This window comes from Ruditapes philippinarum, unplaced genomic scaffold (assembly GCF_026571515.1).
Source record: "Ruditapes philippinarum isolate M1 unplaced genomic scaffold, ASM2657151v2 ctg6222_1_1_1_1, whole genome shotgun sequence".
Lineage (NCBI taxonomy): Eukaryota > Metazoa > Mollusca > Bivalvia > Venerida > Veneridae > Ruditapes > Ruditapes philippinarum.
In genome coordinates this window covers 120068-143352 of record NW_026854621.1, presented here as the reverse complement: position 1 = coordinate 143352, position 23285 = coordinate 120068, and the positions used below count along the sequence as shown (strand labels likewise).

Genomic DNA, 23285 nt, shown 5'->3' with positions numbered 1-23285 from the left:
AAACTCTTATTGGTAGTCACCTAGTTGATAGTCCCGACACGCTCACGCTGACCATTGACATAAATTTCTGTGTCCGTATCTCTGTTGTCAGGAACGGTGGCCTTTAATAAAGAATCCAAGTCATCTTTTTCTCCGTAATATCTGAACTGGACTAGAAGCTGTTTCAATAAGTTAAGAAAAAAAACTCAAAAATGCAAAACTTATTTGTTTGTAAATGTTTCTTTGGATTTATGGCGCACCAACACAGTATAGGTCATATGGTGCCAAAACAATTAGGATGATTTTGGCTAACTTCGGGCATTACAAAATCTCACCTGCTGGGTATTACTTGACAATGAAAATGTTTTCAGTGGCTATTAGTTGTGCAAAATTGCCTACTCAGAAAAAAAGCAAATATGACTTTACTTATTTTTATTGGTTATCTTGTCTAGGCCATAGTTTTACACAGGTTCCTTGATGGAAAATTTTGTATTGATATATTGAGAGACAAGTATTGAAGATATATCAATATATATCAACATTGACAGTAGGTGCAATCAATAACATTTAAATATGTGTAATAAATTGGGATCATGGTGTTATGTATGCTTGTATAAGACATTACAAATAATATAAACTAACAGAAAGTTTGTTTTTTCTGTTATTTTTGTCACTGACATTTGAAAACAGAGTTTTAAGTTCAAGTTAGTCAAGAAAACTGGGAAAAAGTGACTTTTCTTATATGGCAAAATAGAGAGGTATATTCACTAACAGAAATAAATAAATTTTAGCTTACATCAATTTTTGAAAATGTGTATCGATATTGTATCTGATGACGAATATCGATGATATATCAATATTGCGATATTCAATGACAGCCCTAGGTTCCTGTATTTTTCTCACATTCCAGCAATACTGGGTATGCACTGTGATGAACTGTATGACTATTATTTGTTTTTCAAATTGTCTTGAATTTTTTTGTAATGTGGTGATCTTTTAATACATTAATATCTTTTAATTTACATGTTATATGGATTCAAAGATAAAGACATACAACTGCATATAGCCTGATTTGCAATTTATCATTAAGGGAGATCACTTGTTGCATAATGTGTAAAATGTTTACTACAGGGTTTGTTCCCTTAGATTCATCTACTTTATTATGCAAGGATAAGTGACATAGTGAGCTGAATGTTGGCACTTTCCTACCGAAAAAAGGCTAGTTCGTGTACAGAGTTTCAAACTCTAAATATAACTTATATATGATGTTATAATGTATCTTTATAACACAATCAAAGTTCACAACTTATTATCCTAAGTACATTAATAAACTGTTTAATTCACTTACCAGCTGACCTAGCTCTGCACTGATTGCACATGCATATCTTTACTTATAATCACAAAATCAAAGCATTCAAAAGAAAAGGATACAGATGAATCAAGGAAGATAACTCCGAGACTTCCAATCAACCATGGCAGATGTCTCAGAACATAGTTGGCATCTAATTGTCGCACCAATATAGATAGTCCGTAGGTAAGATTACCTAAGACAGCTAATATAAACATCAACACTGACAAGCCATCTGTAGACTTTCTTTTGTACTGAAGAAAAGACAAACCATAAAGGGAGGTAATTCACTATTTTCATACAATCTCCTACGCAGTGATCTCCCCTTACAGCAGGATTAGATCTCTGCCATCACAACATTTTCGTCAAGATTTTTGACGATATGATTTTTTTCATTTTTTTTATTTATTTTAAAAAGTAAACACGGTTTTGCTAATGTTTCAAGACATAATGTATTAGATGTAAACTAATATAAAAAATAATTTCGAAAACTTAAAGTAGCAAAGCGTGACGTAACTGCTCTGCCATCACAAACATTGAAATATCAATATTTGGATATTTATATTTTTTAGCTTTTTAATTTATTTTTCATAATTTTGTATACTTTTGATAATTTTTTGATAAAATATAACAGACGTAGGTACAAAAAGTTTAAAATAAAACAAAAAGAGAAAAATGACGTTAGATTTTCTATGTAACGGTCGATATTTACATTTGAATTTCGACGTTACGTCATGTGACTTTCATCATCATGTGACGTCTGTGAAGGCAGTGATTACAATTCTGCCAAGGGAGCTAATCAGTGTGAGGAGTTTGATTTTCATATTGTTTAATGTATAGTAAAGGGAGGTAATTAATTTTATCCATTTTTTATTGTTTTCAGAATCAATTACATTCAATGTTCATACAATATCACTTTAAACGTTTCTGGTTCACTTCACAAACTATTCATAGCATCAGAGCAATATTTAAGCTAATACCCAGAACCTATACGGTGTCCTAAATTCTAAGTTATGATTGAAAGTCGAAATAAATGTTATGTTTTACACTCATAGATAATTTGCGATTACATGTGTCCATCCCACCTAAAATTAACCAGTGGAATATTCGTATTGGATTTACCTAGCTTTGAATAAAAGAACAGTTGTCTAAATTTTAGGGATTCCAATACCGAAATATAAAAATTGAGCTACAAACAGTATAGACCCTTATCAGACTGCATTAATATGGAAGGCTTGCCTGGCTTTATACAAGTGATTGAGACTCAACACTTGTGGATTCAGAAATTTAAGGGTTAAACTTAATACATAAAATATATGAAAGGAAGGGTATTCTAATAAGAAACCATCAATAAAATGTTTCCTACAAAAGATGTCTCTTTTGTGTTTTTATACTAACTCATAAATGCTTAACTTGCAGGTTTCTTTGACCATGCCAATAAAGCTTTTTAAAACAATGATTCAAGATTCACTTTTTGGAACTGTTCATTAGCAGTTTTCATTAAACATGTATCTGGATGAAAATTTAAAGTTATTTGGCCAATACAGAGTAGAGCCTGGTCAGATTTCACATATATGCAGGCTGGTCTGGCTCTATACTGTTGGCAAAGGCACTGGTCCCAGTATTATCATTATTTTCCCTATTAATCATTTAATATAGAAAGTAGTATGTTAACTTTTTACCAAATTTGTAACTTTAAGAGTTGAACTTACATTTTTCCACATCTGCCCTAATCTAGAAAATGTATAGAATACACTAGACACTACCCCTATACCATAACCAACTTCATCTTCTATATTCTGAAAGTAACAAACATTACACATTTTTAACACAATTATCTATAAATTCTACTGGTAATTCTTTTTAAACCAAGTAGAAAATATTGGGAAGAGTTGACGGAAGGTGGTGTTGGTAGTTTTCACTTTGGATCACAGCAATAAGTCACCTTGATTGAATTTACCAGACTGAGAGCACAGTTCAGTCACCGCATCGTTCCTGGACAGGCTGTCAAGCAGTCTACCAGTACTAGTTACCTTCACTTTCACAAGGAACTCATAACTTCTGTACATGCCAGGGCAGAGGTTCAGTGCGAATGACCGTAGAAAGGATTTCATGATCAATCAAAACGGAAGTGACCTGCACCTTTCTGGTATCGAACACCGATCACCCAATTCACAGTCAAACACTCTACCTTTTGCTCTAACCGGATGGCTGGCAAGAGCTGTCACATTGACAGAGCATGTAAGTACATAAGAATCATCCAGGGATATTCAAACTTCATTAAAGGGAAGTAATTAGATCATAAGATTCAATATTAACTTAAAAGTTGAATTAAATGTGGACTTAAAACGGCATATGTTAATGAAAAATTAGACAGAAAATCATAAATATTTAACGAAATATGCCTGTTTAAATCCAAATATTAGGATCCTGATCCTAAAATTGATTAATTTTTTGATCCAGTAATTCAAATCGTTATTTTCAACTTTTATCCCAAAAAGTTTGTTTCTTTGCAAATAAGCAATTTTTTACATTTTGTTTCAGTACCATATTTTTTAGCCTTTATAAGATCAAAGTTAATTGCAATGCAGCAATATTGATAAAATCATAATATGAGCCGCGTCACGACAAAGCAGTATGGGCAAAACCCCTAAACGTAACTGATAAAAAAATTATTCATTCTCATAAATATATGACTCATTTAAAACCCACATTACATCACATGATATAAAATCATTCCACTTATATAAACTATGTGTTATAAAACATGCATTTCAAAATACATCCATTTAAACATTGACCTTTAAAACCACAAAATACCAACTATCTATTAGTCACTGTAAAATCAAACATGCCTGTTTTAGCTATCAAATTACTCACTGAAGTGGATGTATTTTATTGCCTTTTAAAAACATCATCTTGGATGTGATTTTATGGGTTGTTTAACACACAGAAAATACATGATATCAACCTCTTCTGATAAATAAATATTTCTGAGAAAAAAAAATCAAAACATAATCTATTTATATGGTTGTTTTCTAAAAATTTAAACATATCATTCCACTGAATCATCGTGAATAACCATTAAAATGCAGGAATGTGAAAATAATGCAGGAATCGTGCAAATGTAATGCTGAACCTTTGCAAAGATTATTACTGAAACAATTCTGCATAACTTCTGCACAAATCCTGCATTATTTTCACAATTCCTGCATTATTTTCACATCCCTGCATTATTTTCACATCCCAGCATTATTTTCACATCCCTGAATTTTTTTACATTCCTGCATTATTTTCAAATTACGACGTAATTGGATATAATGGTGTGAATGGCCAAACATATTTTTACATTATTTTAACCAGTTTCCAGTCCATTGTGGTAAAAAGACCTCAGTCTGTTTTCAGATGACCCTTCATGCCCTTTTTAAAGCCAGGGGTGCTTATCTCCCTCTTTAAGTGCCAGCCAATATTCGGCACCATTTCCCCTAAAAAGTTTGTTTCCCCCTCCCCATATGCAACCAAAATCCCCCTTACAATTGAAAACCAGATAATCAGCTTACATTCATAATTATAACACGGAAGACACAGATAAACCTCAGTTACATGTAAGTCTATTTTCAACATTTGCTATAATTTAACTACTTTATGTATGTGCAGGAAAAATTGCTGTTTAAGTATTTTCCAAATTATTAGGATATTTCTGAGTGCTTGACAGTCAAAAAAGGGGCATAACTCTGTAAAAAAAAGGTAACTCAGAGCTATAATACCTGTGCCCGTCATGTAAGATAATCACAGAAGTTTGTGAAGTTAAGTTTCAACTAGTTTTGGAGATACCCACTTGCACAAAAAAAAACACAACAAAAAAAAAACAACAACAAAAAAGCAGTTTCCCATGACTGAGTTAAAAACAGGTAAGTACATTTCACAATTGACAAAATCATCTGTGTAACCCTTATCAATGACAAATTCCTATTTTCACACATTAAAACATGATTGCTAAAATCATTAATAATCAATGTCACCAAACTGTAAACAATGCCATTGAATGCATTTAATGGTGCATCATAATCATTGAATAACATTTGAGATTTACATTTGTTTTACAGGAAGCTAGTGAAATAGCATGCTGAAAGACTTTAACCCTTACCACCTTTAATATCTTTAATAGACTTGTCCAAAGACAAAACCATTCATCGATTTTAAGGAAAATTTCAAAATGAGTATTGACTGAATAGCTAACAGTGCAGTCCATGATAACTTAAGAAGGCATGCATGCACACCATGATTAGATGGCAAAGACTGACTGATCTTGATCTGCACTGTTCACATAGGTGTATACAGTTTCCATCAGCAGACACTTTGTTTGTTTGTTTGATTGGGTTTTACGTCACACCAACACAGTATAGGTCATATGACGATCTTCCAGCCACCTCAGGTGTGGTACCCGAGTAGAATCACTGACACTAAGTAAGCTAGCTGGATAGCTTCCTCACGTGAAAATCCAAAGTCCATGTCAAGATTCGAACCCACAGCGGTGAGGAGCAAGTGGTTAGAAGTCAATGACCTTAACCACTCAGCCATGAACGCCCTGCTAGCAGACACTAAAAATATGTGTTGTGATATATTGAGATCCAGTCAACCTATATTTTTGCAATATATTGATTGTTATGAAAAATGATATAATACTAAAGTCTAAAGCTACTTTAACTTTCAAAATGTTATGAGCTCTACAAACTTAACTATTTTTTAATAACAATTAATGTTCACTACAATCTTTTGTCCTTATCAAAGAATAACAAGAGCTGTTGGTAGGGTAACAAGCTTGACTATTTGAGTTGTATATTGTAAAACAACAGCCTGGATAATGTAAAAGTTCAAAAGGGCATACTTCTGTCAAAATCCATGTAAGAGTTATGGGCCTTCAACAGTGAGTACAATAGCTCCCTATATTCTTTGAATAGTTGAGCTAAAAAGTATCGACACAGAAAAGGTCACATGGCAACTGTGGAGGAAGACCTCAGGTGCCTGTCTGTTCATTATTACAGACATGAGCTGGCACATGAGTAGAACCACCGGTGTTTTCCGTAAGCAAACTTGATAGCTCCTCACATGAAAGAATTGAAAGTCTCTATCAGGATTCAAATTTGTATGTATAAGAATCAAACAGAACTTACATTAAATATGTGTATATGATACTGCAGATCATTTGCCATGAGAGATCTTCCTGCCGGATGATGTACTATTCTTGTAGAACTTACATCTAACACTTGTAAAGATTTATGTAAACACAACAATAAAGCTCCTGAGAAACACAGAACAACTTGAGGTACTCCTGACGTTTGAATGCTTGACTGAATAGGCTCATAATCTGAAACAAAACAAATGTTCTTTTAAATAAACACTTTACATAACACAAATCTGTATGGTTCCAGGCTTTTTCAAGTTTTGCATTGTAAATGTAAATAATTTTTTGCATGTTCCTGGCTCTTCATAAAACTGATAATCACTTTATGTGACAACGATTTTCAAGCAGACATTCTATGAACCTTAATGGTTACAGCATTCTGCATAGTCTAGTCATTGATCACAAATGAAATGAGCCACGCCATGACAAAACCAACGTTATGCGTTTGCGACCAGCATGGATCCAGACCAGCCTGCTCATCCGTGCAGTCTGATCAGGATCCATGCTGTTCGCTTACCAACTTTATTACAAGTAGAGAATATTTTCAGTCCCATCATGTCCAAAAACCTCAGTGGAGTCCCTTTAAATTAATGTTAAATTCATACATGCCACAGAAAAAGTATCCAGCTAGCATATGTAGTGTTTTTTTATTTTGAAAAATATTTACCTTTATATTTCTTTTTCCAGTATAAATTGTAGTATAAGAATTGAGCAAATAGAATCAAATCAGCAAATACAAAATATACGGCAAGATATATCTGAAATTAAAAGAGAAAGATTGTGTGGACAATAATATTGAACAGGTGAAAATCAAGAAAGGTAATGCAAATCTATCATACATGTATATAATCCTCAGACCCTGAGGAATACTGTTTTAAGTAGTTAAGTTAGCAACACGGAAATATTGGCATTTTCGCGAATTGACAAAATTCGCTAAAATTTATTCTAGCATAAATATCAACCAACCTGTCATTAAATCCTACCCTTGCATGATTTGTTAGTATTTCCTCGCGTGAAATGTCTGGAGTTCTAAATTCGCTAACTTTTTGACACATGGAAATATCCACTGATGCAGTAGTACATACTTTTAATCCAAAAAATCCGGGATTTTTATTGATTAAATATCAAGTTCCTGTGATCGAACTAAAATAAATTCTGTATAAACCAGTAGGTTAAGGGTTATCTTCAAGTTATTGGTCCACAGCTTGCTCAAGTTTTCTAGGGTAGAGTACAGACTCTGTATTGGTTGCAGGAAAAAATAAAAAAAATAGTGAAAGTATTATAATTTAACATTATACTATACAATAATAAGATCATACAAGTACAATACAAACATAGGTACAAACAAAAAAAAGATCATTTGAAAATATTAAAACCATATGAGCCGCGCCATGACAAAACCAACATAATGGGTTTGCGACCAGCATGGATCCAGACCAGCCTGCGCATCCGCGCAGTCTGATCAGGATCGGATCCATGCTGGTCGCTATCAGTTTCTCTACTTGTTATAGAGTTTGTAAGCGAACAGAATGGATCCTGATCAGACTGCGCGAATGCGCAGGCTGGTCTGGATCCATGCTGGTCGCAAACACAGTATGTTGGTTTTGTCATGGCACGGCTCATACGTTATTACTCATCAACAGTCACAGATTTAAAATCCTACCTGGAGAGGAAGTTGTTTGGTAAGGTAGCCTCCAACAAGATTTGCGGTGTCTCCAAGAGTCCACATTAATATCAGCATTAACGATATTCCTTCCACTCCTCGTATATTACGGAAGTTCTTGATCATTTGACTGAAAATATAATGTTCAATGCATAAAATTTAATATTAACTGATTTTAAACAGACAACAATGAATAAATAATTCATTCTTTCTTTTGATTTTAGCATAGCAAGACTATAAATGTTCAAATGCCAACTTCACACTAGATGGATACATTAGAGCATACTTTCTTTCAATGTTTCTGAATTCGGAATTCTTTCAATCATGTTAAACCATTCAAATTTTTTTGGGAGAAAATTTCAAAATATTTACTGACTGAAAATCAAGCAGCACAGACCATGACCACACAGAAGGAAAGTACCAGCTGATCTTGGTCTGCACTCGGGTTGTATGGTTAGAATCTGTTGCTACCAGCAGGTTAAGGGTTATGTAATAACTTATGCTGAAGCTACAAGGAAAGCTTCCTTCATTGAAAGGCAGTTTATCAATGTCTTTGGCAATTTATTTAAACCCCCAGCAGTGAGTAGCAAGTGATCCAAAGTCTAGCTGTGGCCATTTCCACTGCCTGAAACAACCATACCAACACAACCCACCATCATAGCTTAACTCCTAATAGAAACCTCTTCCTTTAAACTAGAACTCCACGAGTCGGATGTGTCGCCTTGTGAACAATATAGTTTAAGAGAAATGGCCAGGACAAAAATGAAATTTGAAAATCAACAAAGGGCAATAACTCAAAAAATAAGAAATGCAGATCAGCAGTTTCTGTGCATTGCACTTCTTATTAATAAGATTTATCATCCTATTAAGTTTCAAGTCTAAAGATTTTATAATTTATGAGAAATGGCTTGGACAAAATAAAGTATGAAAATTAACAAAGGGCAATAACTCAAAAAATAAGAAATGCAGAGTACCAGTTCTTGGGCACTGCACTTCGTATCAATAAGATCTATCATCCTATTAAGTTTCAAGTCTAAAGCTTTTATAATTTATGAGAAATGGCCTGGACAAAAATAAAGTATGAAAATTAACAAAGGGCAATAACTCAAAAAATAAGAAATGCAGAGTACCAGTTCTTGTGCACTGCACTTTTTCTTAATGAGATCTATCATCCTATGAAGTTTCAAGTCCATAGCTTTTATACTTTAGGAGAAATGGCCTGGACAAAAATAAAGTATGAAAATTAACAAAGGGCAATAACTCAAAAAATAAGAAATGCAGAGTACCAGTTCTTGTGCACTGCACTTTTTCTTAATGAGATCTATCATCCTATGAAGTTTCAAGTCCATAGCTTTTATACTTTAGGAGAAATGGCCTGGACAAAAATAAAGTATGAAAATAAACAAAGGGCAATAACTCAAAAAATAAGAAGTGCAGAGTACCGGTTCTTGTGCACTGCACTTCGGGTCATTATAAGAAGCATGCATACCAAGTTTGAAGTCAATCCGACTTATAATGACTGACTTATGCTCCGGACAAGTTTTAGGGGACGCCGACGCCGCCGACAAAAGTAACCCCTATATGTCGCCTTTTTCAAGGGGACACAAGAAACACAATTGTACATGGAGTTATAATAGTAGTATACATGTATATCTTTTTTTTTGGTTGGTTTTACTTCACTCCAACACAGTAGTGCTCATATAGCGAGCTTTTTCAAGCTTTACTGGTGGAGGAAGACATTTCAGGCACAAAAGGGCACATGAGTAGAACCATCAACATTCCATAAGCTAGCTGGATAGCTTCCACACATGAAGGATTCAAAGTCCCAGGCAGGTTTCAAACCCATAGCAGTGAGGGGCCAGTGGCTTTAAGTCAACAAATCTTAACCGCACAGTTACAGAAGCCTAGTAAATGCAAGATTAAATAACGGCTTACGGTATTGATACAATCATCCATGTTAGTATAGACGCAAGTCCGAGCACTTCCGAGGCTATACCCTTCCCGTTCCAAACGCAGTCATTTAGAATCTTGTAAATCCACTGTACACCTTCACTACAGTTGTTGCTGGTAATGTTTGCTGTAGCACCAACATTATACACATACAATGGTTGCCATGGCATAATGTAACGTCTCTCTTTATATCCAATAGATTTGATTATTAATTTCTGTTTTTAACGGTTAATCCTTATTTTAGTACATGTATCAGACAAAATGGGTCTTTATTTTATTTATTTCAATCCAACCTTGCCCTTTCATTTAACCTGAAATGAAAAAAAATAATTGTATATTAGATCGACTAAATGTATTAATGAACATTAAATCCTTTTTTAAGGAAAGCACTAACAGGTTCAAACACTAAATCCACTAATTACATATTGTACATTACTTCACTATAAGTACAATAAATTCACTCACTATAAATAGCATTATACATTAAATTCACTAACTACATCAAACAATGAATCCATTATTTGCATATTATACATTAAATCCACTAATTACATATTGTACATTTATCCACTAATAGCATTATACATTTAAAACCTATTGTACACTAAATCCAATAATAGCAATATACATTTAATCCACTAATAACCACTAAAAGCATATTGTACATAATATTTCACTAAAGCATTATACATTAAATCCACTAAAAGCATATTGTACATAATATTTCACTAAAGCATTATACATTAAATCCACTAAAAGCATATTGTACAAAATATTTCACTAAAGCATTATACATTAAATCCACTAAAAGCATATTGTACATAATATTTCACTAAAGCATTATACATTAAATCCACTAAAAGCATATTGTACAAAATATTTCACTAAAGCATTATACATTAAATCCACTAAAAGCATATTGTACATAATATTTCACTAAAGCATTATACATTAAATCCACTAAAAGCATATTGTACATAATATTTCACTAAAGCATTATACATTAAATCCACTAAAAGCATATTGTACAAAATATTTCACTAAAGCATTATACATTAAATCCACTAAAAGCATATTGTACAAAATATTTCACTAAAGCATTATACATTAAATCCACTAAAAGCATATTGTACAGTATATTTCACTAAAGCATTATACATTAAATCCACTAAAAGCATATTGTACATAATATTTCACTAAAGCATTATACATTAAATCCACTAAAAGCATATTGTACAAAATATTTCACTAAAGCATTATACATTAAATCCACTAAAAGCATATTGTACAAAATATTTCACTAAAGCATTATACATTAAATCCACTAAAAGCATATTGTACAAAATATTTCACTAAAGCATTATACATTAAATCCACTAAAAGCATATTGTACAAAATATTTCACTAAAGCATTATACATTAAATCCACTAAAAGCATATTGTACAAAAATTTTCACTAAAGCATTATACATTAAATCCACTAAAAGCATATTGTACAAAATATTTCACTAAAGCATTAATACATTAAATCCACTAAAAGCATATTGTACAAAATATTTCACTAAAGCATTATACATTAAATCCACTAAAAGCATATTGTACAAAATATTTCACTAAAGCATTATACATTAAATCCACTAAAAGCATATTGTATATAATATTTCACTAAAGCATTATACATTAAATCCACTTATTACATATTGTACATTAAGTATAGTATAAGCACAGCTGCGCAACCAAATTAATTTTGTAAATACATACTACCTGGTAATAAATTTTGTTTTAAACTATTTTTATAAACAATCGATTTACTAGACTGATTAACAGTTTGACGATTTACCAAAGTATATGTGATTACGCTCCATTTGTAATACTGCAATCCTATTGGACAGAAAATAATGTCAAACACTAAATACACTAATTACATATTGTACATCAATTCATTAATAGCATTAATACATTAAATCCATTAATAGCATCAATGTACATTAAATTCACTGAAAGCATAATACATTTAAAACCTTCGTACATGTAACATATTATACAATTAATCCAATAATAGCAAAGTATCTATTAATGGCGTAATACATTAAATCTATATAGTATATCATACATTAATAAAAATTTTAATCTATTAACGTAATAGCACCGTACATGAAAATTAATCCACTAATACTGTAATAGCAATGTGAACAACATAGAGCAACATACAGTATAAGCTGCTCTATATTCATATTTGGTTACAAGACGCACCAAGCCTTTTAATTGGACTTTGACTAATTTCATTTAACTATCATCTGTATATGTAAACAAAGTAATAATTTGATGGTGATAACACAGTTTCATATATTAATATAGTGATCAAAGTTAATACTGCATAAATAACAACATTCTTGACCCTTCCCTTGCTGATTTTTTTATACAATGGACTTATCCTGCTTGGAATTTGAAATAGTCCAATGTTAAATCTATAAACCTTAGCCGCTGACTTTATTATATAAACCTTTCCCAAAGTTATAAACATTATTTTGCTAACTTTCTTATATTAACCTTTCCAGCTTCCATTTTTGGACATGTCAATTTAGGGTATTCTTGATGAAAAAGATGAAAATCTTAACTTTAATCAGCCAACAGTACAAGGCCTGGTCAGACGAGTGTCCAACAATACAGGGCTTGGTCAGATGAGTGTCCAACAGTACAGGGCCTGGTCAGACGAGTGTCCAACAGTACAAGGCCTGGTCAGATGTATTTTCAACAGTACAGGGCCTGGTCAGACGAGTGTCCAACAGTACAAGGCCTGGTCAGATGTATTTTCAACAGTACAGGGCTTGGTCAGACGAGTGTCCAACAGTACAAGGCCTGGTCAGATGTATTTTCAAACAGTACAGGGCCTGGTCAGACGAGTGTCCAACAGTACAAGGCCTGGTCAGACGAGTGTCCAACAGTACAAGGCCTGGTCAGACGAGTGTCCAACAGTACAAGGCCTGGTCAGACTAGTGTCCAACAGTACAGGGCCTGGTCAGACGAGTGTCCACAGTACAAGGCCTGGTCAGACTAGTGTCCAACAGTACAGGGCCTGGTCAGACGAGTGTCCAACAGTACAAGGCCTGGTCAGACGAGTGTCCAACAGTACAGGGCCTGGTCAGACGAGTGTCCAACAGTACAGGGCCTGGTCAGACGAGTGTCCAACAGTACAAGGCCTGGTCAGACTAGTGTCCAACAGTACAAGGCCTGGTCAGACGAGTGTCCAACAGTACAGGGCCTGGTCAGACGAGTGTCCAACAGTACAAGGCCTGGTCAGACTAGTGTCCAACAGTACAAGGCCTGGTCAGATGTATTTTCAACAGTACAGGGCCTGGTCAGACGAGTGTCCAACAGTACAAGGCCTGGTCAGATGTATTTTCAACAGTACAGGGCTTGGTCAGACGAGTGTCCAACAGTACAAGGCCTGGTCAGATGTATTTTCAACAGTACAAGGCCTGGTCAGACTAGTGTCCAACAGTACAAGGCCTGGTCAGACGAGTGTCCAACAGTACAGGGCCTGGTCAGACGAGTGTCCAACAGTACAAGGCCTGGTCAGACTAGTGTCCAACAGTACAAGGCCTGGTCAGACGAGTGTCCAACAGTACAAGGCCTGGTCAGACTAGTGTCCAACAGTACAAGGCCTGGTCAGACGAGTGTCCTGCCTTTATACTGGTGGCAAAGGCAAAAAATTATATATATAATGAAGACTAATCATCATTGTTTTGGGAAATTTCTAAAAAAAATACTGACTGAATAGCGAACAGTGCAGACTATGATCAGATAACATAGACATGCTGGCTGATTTTGATCTGCAAAGGTAGCAGGGGTAAATTTTGCCAGAAGACTATGGGTTAATTTCTTTTGATTATTTCTTTTACTATAGAAGCAATAATTCTGAGCGTGATGATGGTATATGGCTTAACCTACCCTATTGACCATACCTGTATGGTTTAACCTACCCTATTGACCATACCTGTATGGTTTAACCTACCCTATAAACCATATCTGTATGGTTTAACCTACCCTATTGACCATTCCTATATAGTTTAACATAACTCTATTGACAATTCCTATTTGGTTTAACATAACTCTAATCACCATTCCTATTTGGTTTAACATAACTCTAATGACCATTCCTATATGGTTTAATCAATACTTATTAACCATTCCTATATTGTTAAACAAACCCTATTGACCATTCCTTTATGGTTTAACCTACTCTATTAACCATTCCTATATGATTTAACCTACCCTATTAACAAATCCTGTATGGTTTAACCAGTAACCTATTAACCATTCCTATATGGTTTTACCGAACTTATTAACCATTCCTATATGGTTTAACCTACTCTATTAACCCTCCCTATATGGTTTAACCTACTCTATTAACCATTCCTATATGATTTAACCTACCCTATAAACAAATCCTGAATGGTTTAACCAGTAACACCCTATTAACAAATCCTGTATGGTTTAACCAGTAACCTATTAACCATTCCTATATGGTTTAATCTACTCTATTAACCATCCCTATATGGTTTAACCTACTCTATTAACCATTCCATTTATGCTTTAACCTATGCCTATTAACCATTCTTATATGATTTAATCCATACCTATTAATCATTCATATATGGATTTAACCTACTCTATTAACCATTCCTATATGGTTTAACCTACCCTATTAACAATTCCTATATGGTTTTACCTAACCTATTAACCATTCCTATATTGTTTAACCTAACCTATTAACCATTCCAATATGGTTTAACCTAACCTATTAACCATTCCTATATGGTTTAACCTACCCTATTAACCATTCCTATATGGTTTAACCTAACCTATTAACCATTCCAATATGGTTTAACCTAACCTATTAACCATTCCTATATGGTTTAACCTAACCTATTAACCATTCCATTTATGGTTTAACCCATGCCTATAAACCATTCTTACTTGTATATGGTTTAATTCATACCTATTAATCATTCATATATGGTTTTAACTTACTCTATTAACCATTCCTTTATGGTTTAACCCATGCCTATTTACTATTCATATATGGTTTAACCTACCTAATTAACCATTCCTATATGGTTTATCCTACCTAATTAACCATTCCTCTATAGTTTAACATACCTAATTAACCATTCCTATATAGTTTAACCTTACCTATTAACCATTCCTATATAGTTTAACCTACCCTATTAACCTTTCCTTTATGGTTAAACCTTACAGTTATGGTTAAACCTATCTGTATCCTATATAGTATAACCTGTCCTTAGTATAGTTTAACCTATCCTATATGGTTTAACCTATAACATATATATACAAGTAGAGGTTTTGATGCTAAAGCATCAAGTCGCCGGATAGAAAAATGATTGTTTTATCATAAATATAAGAAAATATCAGTTTAATTAATTGTTCAAGTATAAAGAAAAGAGGAACAATATGTTGAGTAACTGTTTATTCACAATAAAACATTACTTAGCAATATTGTCAAGGAACTGCTATGATTACAAACTAAGCAAGTATTGTCTGGCAATATTGACCTGAGACTCATTAATTTTTGGGAGTTGTTTCGTTAGTTTACGTAACTTATTATGATTAATGCTAAAGATTTTATTGATAGTATAGATCTCGATATTAAATCAATTAATATTGGTCGATGGCCTAGTGGTAGTAAGTATGACGATGTTGTGACCTAGTAGGCCAAGTTCGAATCTTTGAAAATCCTTTTTGCAGTTTTCATAAAACTATTTTTTTTTATTTCTTTTAACTATATGAAACATAAGTTAATAATCGTGTTTCATTTCCAGCACTTTTTTATTTCATAATTTTGATTAATTCTGTAAGGCGAGTGATATTCTTGTAATTCTACTTGTAATTCTACCTTATACATTTACCGTTATACCAGACATCGAAATCCGTATTAAATATTTCAGAATCCGATAATTACCGCCAAATAATTAACGGTCATCGAATATTTGAAAATATATATATGTTTTAATTATTGCATGAAACAATGCAATTCTACCGTAAAACTTAATTGTATCTGCATAAAAAAATATTCCTCTGCGCTATCGAAAAAATATATAATTTAGATCTAGTTGAAATCAATATTCCTGTCGTTACATACGATATAGTTAACACCTTTCAGTTGGATAAAATATCAACAAAAAGATATTTTATTAGTTTTCTTTATGTATCTAATACGATTCCGGATCCCTACCGTCATACAGTTTTGGTAACCTGCGTGACGGAAAATGACGGAATATAACAAAGACGACGATTACCACTATTTATTCTCAATAAATGTGCCACTTTAGCATAAATCTATTTTTGGCTAAACTATTGAACGTTGACAGAAAGGGCCAAGTTTAACCCTTTACCAAGAAAAAATGAAAAGGTTTTGAAAACTTATTCTTTAGTATACAGACCTTTCTAATGATATAAGATATGAAACTGATTAATGAAAGATAACTTTGTATCTATACATTTGCATCTTATCAGACGCAATACCTTTAGTTTGACTAGTATATGTCTTATCAGCAATCTGTTACTATTAATAGATTTTATAACAATAACATACAACGTGTAGTCACGTGATTCTTACAAAAAAGCACAGGGAGAATCTGTTTATAATTAGATAAAATAATAAAATATAATAGGTCTCATAAGATATAAATAACCAAATAATTTGAATGTGTCATTTCAAATATCATTCATGATTTATCAGTCATAAAATAGCAACGATTGACACTTAGAGAAAAGAAAAGTTTCCCTTAATTCAATGACTGGTCCATAGGGATACATTATTAATTCATTTTATGAAAATTGTAATGTTGCTTTTTAAGATGTCAATATTTGTATATTTCTTTTCATTTAGCAACGTTTCTTTATGTTTGAATTTTTAAGATCATAAAAAATAATTGTGGTCCTTAATTGTTCAGTAATTGATTTGCTTTTATATTCAGATTTTAAGGCCTTCTCCTACCATAGATATAATATTAAACTGTTACAAATATAGTCGCCGGTTTCAACCGGCGACTAATAATTGATGCACTATTTATTAACCAATCAGGTATGGTTGTTTAGTTCCATAGGATCCACATTTTCTGACAGACAGACTGACTGACTGATGGAGAAGAGCACAAATAATAATAATATTTTAATGTGTAGACAACTACAACATATGCTCTTTGAACTTTGAACAATATTGTAAAAATTAATATTACAACACAAAACTGGCAAACTGTTTAGCAAATACTAAGATCTATTCATAAATAATTTACAAGTTGAGACAGAAAAGTAATGGAAATCCCAGTAGCTTACTTTCTGAAAATTTCTTATTGGGTTACTCAAAATTTACAGAAATGATTGGTGTGCTATTTTTAGATTATCCGCTATCATTAATAAATTTTCTAACATTTTTACTTCCATGTTTTACTACATTAAAGCATTTTACATATAGTGTACTGTTCAGGTTTAAACATTTTTACAGTATTTATTTATTTTTACATTATTTGACTAATTTTGAATTTTACCAAGATTTATACACTGGTAAGTGAACTAATTAACAAATTTATTGTAATTAAATATAACTAAATGGAAACATTATCTATGTAATTATAGACAAAGATACACAAGTAAAATAATAATAACATTTCCTGACCTCCCAGCCATACAATTTTCAACCTACTGTAATCTATGTTAAAAATTGTTTTCTTGTGTTCTTGATTAATTGACTAACTGTTGACTATAATTATCTTAATTAATCTTAAAAATTAAGCTAAATATCCTCAATAGATTTGTCAGTTTTACTATAAGAACCATACCCTTAATCATTTTCAGGGAAAATTTTAAAATATGTACAACAGTAAATCCATCCATATTATAACATACAAAATGCCCATTTACATAATAATAATAATAATAATAATAATAATAATAGATTCACTTAATTCTTTAAATTTATTGCTTAAAAAGTACCTACCTTTGAGAAAAAAATATTTATATTTCATTACACTTTAGCCTTTGATCGTAATTTCACAAGTATTTAAAACTTAATCCTACTTTAAAAGTTTACCTTTCTAATAAAATTACACAAAGAATAGCACAAATATACAATACTGTTTTACTAAGATATCCAACCCCTGAACAAATTAACTGTGATAAGACAAGACCTGCATGTGCCTGTAAAAACATACAAAATATCTCCTAATAAAGATTACCAATTCATAATTTGTAAAAAAATAATCTCTGTTTAACAATCTTTTAAATGTCAATTTTAAAGGTGAAGTTATCACTGTACATACATGTACAATGTAATATCATACACAGAAGTCCTATTTATCTACATGTATTTTGCCATTTTGTATTCCATTCTACAGTACAAGGAGTAGGCATAGCAGATACAAAGTGGTTGTATGTAATATATTTACAAAGATTGCATATCTTTTAAATTGTCTTCATGTTGAACCATTGAGTGTCAGTTGGCCTTCACTGCCCGGTATGGTCATTCTGACCCCATCTAAGAATCTACTTACTGCTGACTTTAAAACTTACCATCATAAGAGCCTGTAACTCATTTTTATGGTTTTATATCATAAAATTTAAAATATAATGCTCAAATGAAGATTTATCAATATTGTAAGTTTCAAAAAGCATTATTTGTAAAGATATTACCAAATTTACATTTTCATGTTAATAAAGGGAGGTAATTAGAAATCAATTTTCTATACGGTCTAAGTCAAATTTTTCAATAGAAATGAATGCATATATTTTAATGATTACATAATTATAATGTGGACAAATATTTGCAGAACTTTTTTTTTACATATTCTTCGATGTTTGAAAATTGTTTAAGAAGCATAATTATATACATATATAAAATTTCACTTAAGTATGGTAACAACCTTAATTACAACATACATGATCTTTAAGTGTTATATCGGCTTGTATTTCTTTTATAAACATCATTTACTGTGGACTAAAATATACCCTACACAAGACAAAATTGCAGTGCAGCACCAGATTACTAAAATATAATGCTACACCTATCTCCAGATGCTTGTCCCATTATGTTATATATTTGTTTACCGGTCGAGGGACACCAACACCAGACAACCATCAAACCCTGACAAACTTTAAAACCCTGATTTAGTTGTTTTCTTTGTTTAGTGGTTGTCAATCAATCAATCAATCGCTTTTTTATCAACAATAAATAAATGTTTCTTATATAATAAATTAATAAAATTTACTTAACTTTCTTAAACATTAAATATTTAATGTCCATTTTATGTCTATTACAAAAACACTAAGGTTGAAAATTCTGACATTAAGAGTGCAATACTTAACATCTTACACAAGCCATCGTCATTTTCAGAGTAAACAATTTGTTTTGCGTATCTTGCTGGAAAATTATAAATTACCAGGTATGTTATGTTAAAAAAATAAAACACAAAAGCCATTATCTGGATTAAATAAAAATCAACCTCAAATACACACAATTCTGGTAACGAATTAGTAACAATTCGCCACACTAACGATTCGCCACATAACGATTCGCCACAAAGTAATAACGATTCGCCACAGTTAAATAACGATTCGCCACAGTATGATTATAGATCTAACAATGATTTTTTTTAGTTATCAACAAACTTTTTCCTTTTGTTTTAATAATTTGACAATGACAATAATTTAATAATGTTTCTTAATACAAGTAACATGAACTTAAAGCCCCCATCGCGGATTTTCAATTTATCAAAGTAACATTATTACAGGAGTACATTTACAAGAAAGAAATTATATGTTGAAATAAATATTGAATTTATCATAAACATAAATGTCAATTTATATTTATATATATAAATATATATTTCATATATTATATATATGTCAAATATTTAAAAAAAAATATTGCAAAAACATGTGATCATTACGAAAATTGATTTACGATAATTGATTAAAGAACGCATATCTTAAACATTTGTCACACCTTTAATTTTAATAAGCCAATCACCTTAAGCTTGTTGTAGAAATATGTAATTGACGCCGAATTAATCCTTTAATTATCTGACAATGTGAGCAGATTTCAAAACAATGCGGCAATTAAGCTTATTTATGTAAATTTTGTAATAATATATATGTTAGTTATATAAATGTGTATAAATTAGTAGAGTTACTGCAATCAGATAATAAAGCTATACTTGTAAATTTAGGAAAATATATAGATGTAGCTAATAAAAAAGCTACAATAATTGTTACTACCCGTTGATAATTCATAACACATTTTGAAATGTTAATTGTTTCAACTTAAAAAGATACATGTAATCACGGATTTACATCCGTGATGTAATACTATACTTTTGACGCTGTTATAAAATTATTGTCACGTCTTTTCTGTTTTTTTGGTGTTTTTCTTCTTACTGGAACTTTTTATTTCTATGAATGATAATGAAATTGTGATATTCTTTGTTCCTTTATTTGCAGCTGTCTGTTCTCCGTTAGAATGTCATCAGTTAAAACTTTTTATGTTCTTCTTATTATTTTTTTCTTTACTTTTGTCATGTGACCACAGAATTATTATATTTGTAATTATTGTATGTAACGAGATACTGTAAATGTATAAGTTACCGAAATAAACTGTTTCTACTTCTTCTATAAATAACTTATTTAAAATGTGTAATGTAATTTTAGTAATAAAATATTTATGTGTCTTTATTTTAAAAAAAAGCTTTTGTATAATTTTCCAGTTTATTTATAAGTTTTTCTCATCTACAATGTGTGATGTAATTTTGGTAATAAAATATATTTATTTTCATGTGTTTTTATTCTATAAAAGTTGTTAGTATATTTTTCCAGTTTATATAAATAACGAAGTTATAAAATGTGTTACGTAATTTTGTTAATAAAATATTTGGTTTTCGTGTGTTTTTTATTCAATAAAAGCTGTATTCAGTGTAATTAATTTATGTAATTAACAAATGAAATATAAAATGGAAAAAAAATCCTATCAACAATTTGAAAACATGTGTGAAAAAGTTTGTATTTGAACACGTGGCGAATCGTTATTTAACTGTGGCGAATCGTTATTACTCTGTGGCGAATCGTTATGTGGCGAATCGTTAGTGTGGCGAATCGTTACATTACCCTGGTATCAAGCCAGGAATTCCTGAAAGGATATTGCAAAGATTATTTGGAAATAAAAAAACTAGGCTAGCTGTTTAGTTTGGACATTAGATCCTAGCTGTACTGTGTCAAATTTTCTGTATCTGTAGTGGCTTTTAACTTTTGAAACTGTATGAAAAAAAGTTCAAACAAAGTCCAGTTGATTGTTCCTGACAAGTATACTTTGTCATTCAATTGTGTTGATTACTCAAAATAGATTATACATATTGATTTACCAAAGATACAAAATACATATAATCCGGGTTAGCTAGGCCCTAAAACTAACTCAGCCAACCCACTCATCTTGGCCAAATACCAACTCAGCCCATAATTCTATATTACTGGTAATAATTACTTTTTTTTAAAATATATTTTCTGTCATTGCTTTCATTGTTAATATTTTCATGTTTATACTTATCGATTTTTTGATGGAAGTATATGAATTTGTTGAAAAAAGAAGAATTTGCAATTTATATGTATGTTTTGCTTTATATTTCAGATATTTTTTATTTAGAAAATATTGTTCAAACAGCAAAGGATGTTAAAAAGAACAAATAGTGTTTAATATACCGGTTTCCCAGCAGTTTCTTTTGAATCGTACTGTTTTACAAATAAAATAAAAATCTGTCTATGGAGAGTATACAACTTTGACAGAACAAAGTTAGGTACCTGTCCAGCATTACTTTTTTTCAATGTTCCTCTTTTAATTTACTTTTTAATTGGAATATTAAGGCCTGAATGAAACACCTTTTATCTCTTTTATTCAAAATTTCATAGCAGTTTTCCTGACCTTTTTATTTTGAATTTAATTCAGGACCATTAAGAAATGTTAAGATGATTTTATCAAAGAAATGTAACTTCCCAACCTTTTCCATGTCTTCTGCAAATATAATGTTCAAAAGTATTGATTTACCTGGAATGGGGTCTCAGTTATTGCGCATGGGCATTTAAACTAGAATTCTCCAGGTATGGCTTATTTTTAAATGTTGCAAGTTCTCTAAGGTAACTTTAAACAACAGGAAAAACTTCAAAACTTATAAATCGCTGTACATGTATACTATTTTAACTGCTGTGTTGCATAGAAAACAAATGTCTCTCTGATTTTATGAAGTAGCAGAGCTGCCCTATTGGACAGAACGAAAATGATAAATGGGCGGAAAATTTTAAGGGGCTGGAAACTGGTATGAAACCAGTATACTCGGTACATTTATAGTCACCAAATTCAATCTTTAACTTTAATTTTGGTTCAATCATAAAACATATTGTCTTGATTTGTTTTCTCTGCAATTATACTTAAACTGTTAATAGATAATTTCAAACAATATGCTGCTGATTTTTTCAGTTTTCATTTGCCAGTGATCACAAATTTGAATCATTTTCCCTGAATAGTAATAATGTCCTTTTTTTTACACCTTAAAAAAACTTTATTATTATATTAACTCAATAATCTGTATCCCTGTAATGTCTTGGTATTTATACACACACTAAAATATTGACTAGCTTAGGCATAATTGAACAAAAAGTTATTTAAAGAAGAATAAAAAACATCCTTGTTATGATGTTTTTCTTTAAAAAAAATCAAATTATAAATTCTAAACAATATTTCGATCAATAAGACAATATGAATACATCACATATCCGAACTACGATCTATCCGAAAGTGTGCTACTCTACAAAATTGGAAAAAAATAATTTAAACAACAATTGATGTATAATTTTCATCAAACGTAAAATGAAGAATACTTACAATATGAACTTATGCTTAAATTTATGAAGAAATACAAGTGCAAAAAAATGTCATTAACAAATAGGGCGTCTTTGTGTTAGTAAACAAAGTCACATGACACTTGACCTCTTACCCGGAAGTAATCGCTCGGCGGAAATAGCCGAGAGCAGCCGTCTCCTTGCGGACCGTGTAAGGTAGCCATATTTGTACGAAATTGTTTATTAAATCTGTTAACATC

General features: G+C 31.6%; 2 protein-coding genes across 4 annotated transcripts in view; one reads left to right on the top strand and one right to left on the bottom strand.

The window, feature by feature from the left end:
• Positions 1 to 7: 7 nt before the first annotated feature.
• On the bottom strand, positions 8 to 23187 carry LOC132740604 (lysosomal amino acid transporter 1 homolog; the record flags this gene model as incomplete). Its single annotated transcript, XM_060728545.1, is given in 8 exon segments — positions 8 to 158; positions 1411 to 1581; positions 3040 to 3126; positions 6502 to 6695; positions 7180 to 7270; positions 8176 to 8305; positions 10111 to 10436; positions 23069 to 23187. Coding segments are annotated over 7 exon segments (996 nt in total). The 5' UTR covers positions 10296 to 10436; positions 23069 to 23187.
• Positions 17626 to 23285, top strand: part of LOC132740603 (eukaryotic translation initiation factor 4 gamma 1-like) — a 41745-nt gene continuing 36085 nt past the window's right edge. Inside the window, exon 1 of one of the 3 annotated variants that reach the window (XM_060728544.1) lies at positions 17626 to 17712. The gene's annotated coding sequence lies outside the window, so the exon portion shown is untranslated. Of the gene's footprint in view, positions 17713 to 23100; positions 23254 to 23285 lie in introns of those variants that run through there. The other 2 variants (XM_060728542.1, XM_060728543.1) reach the window with 2 other exon arrangements.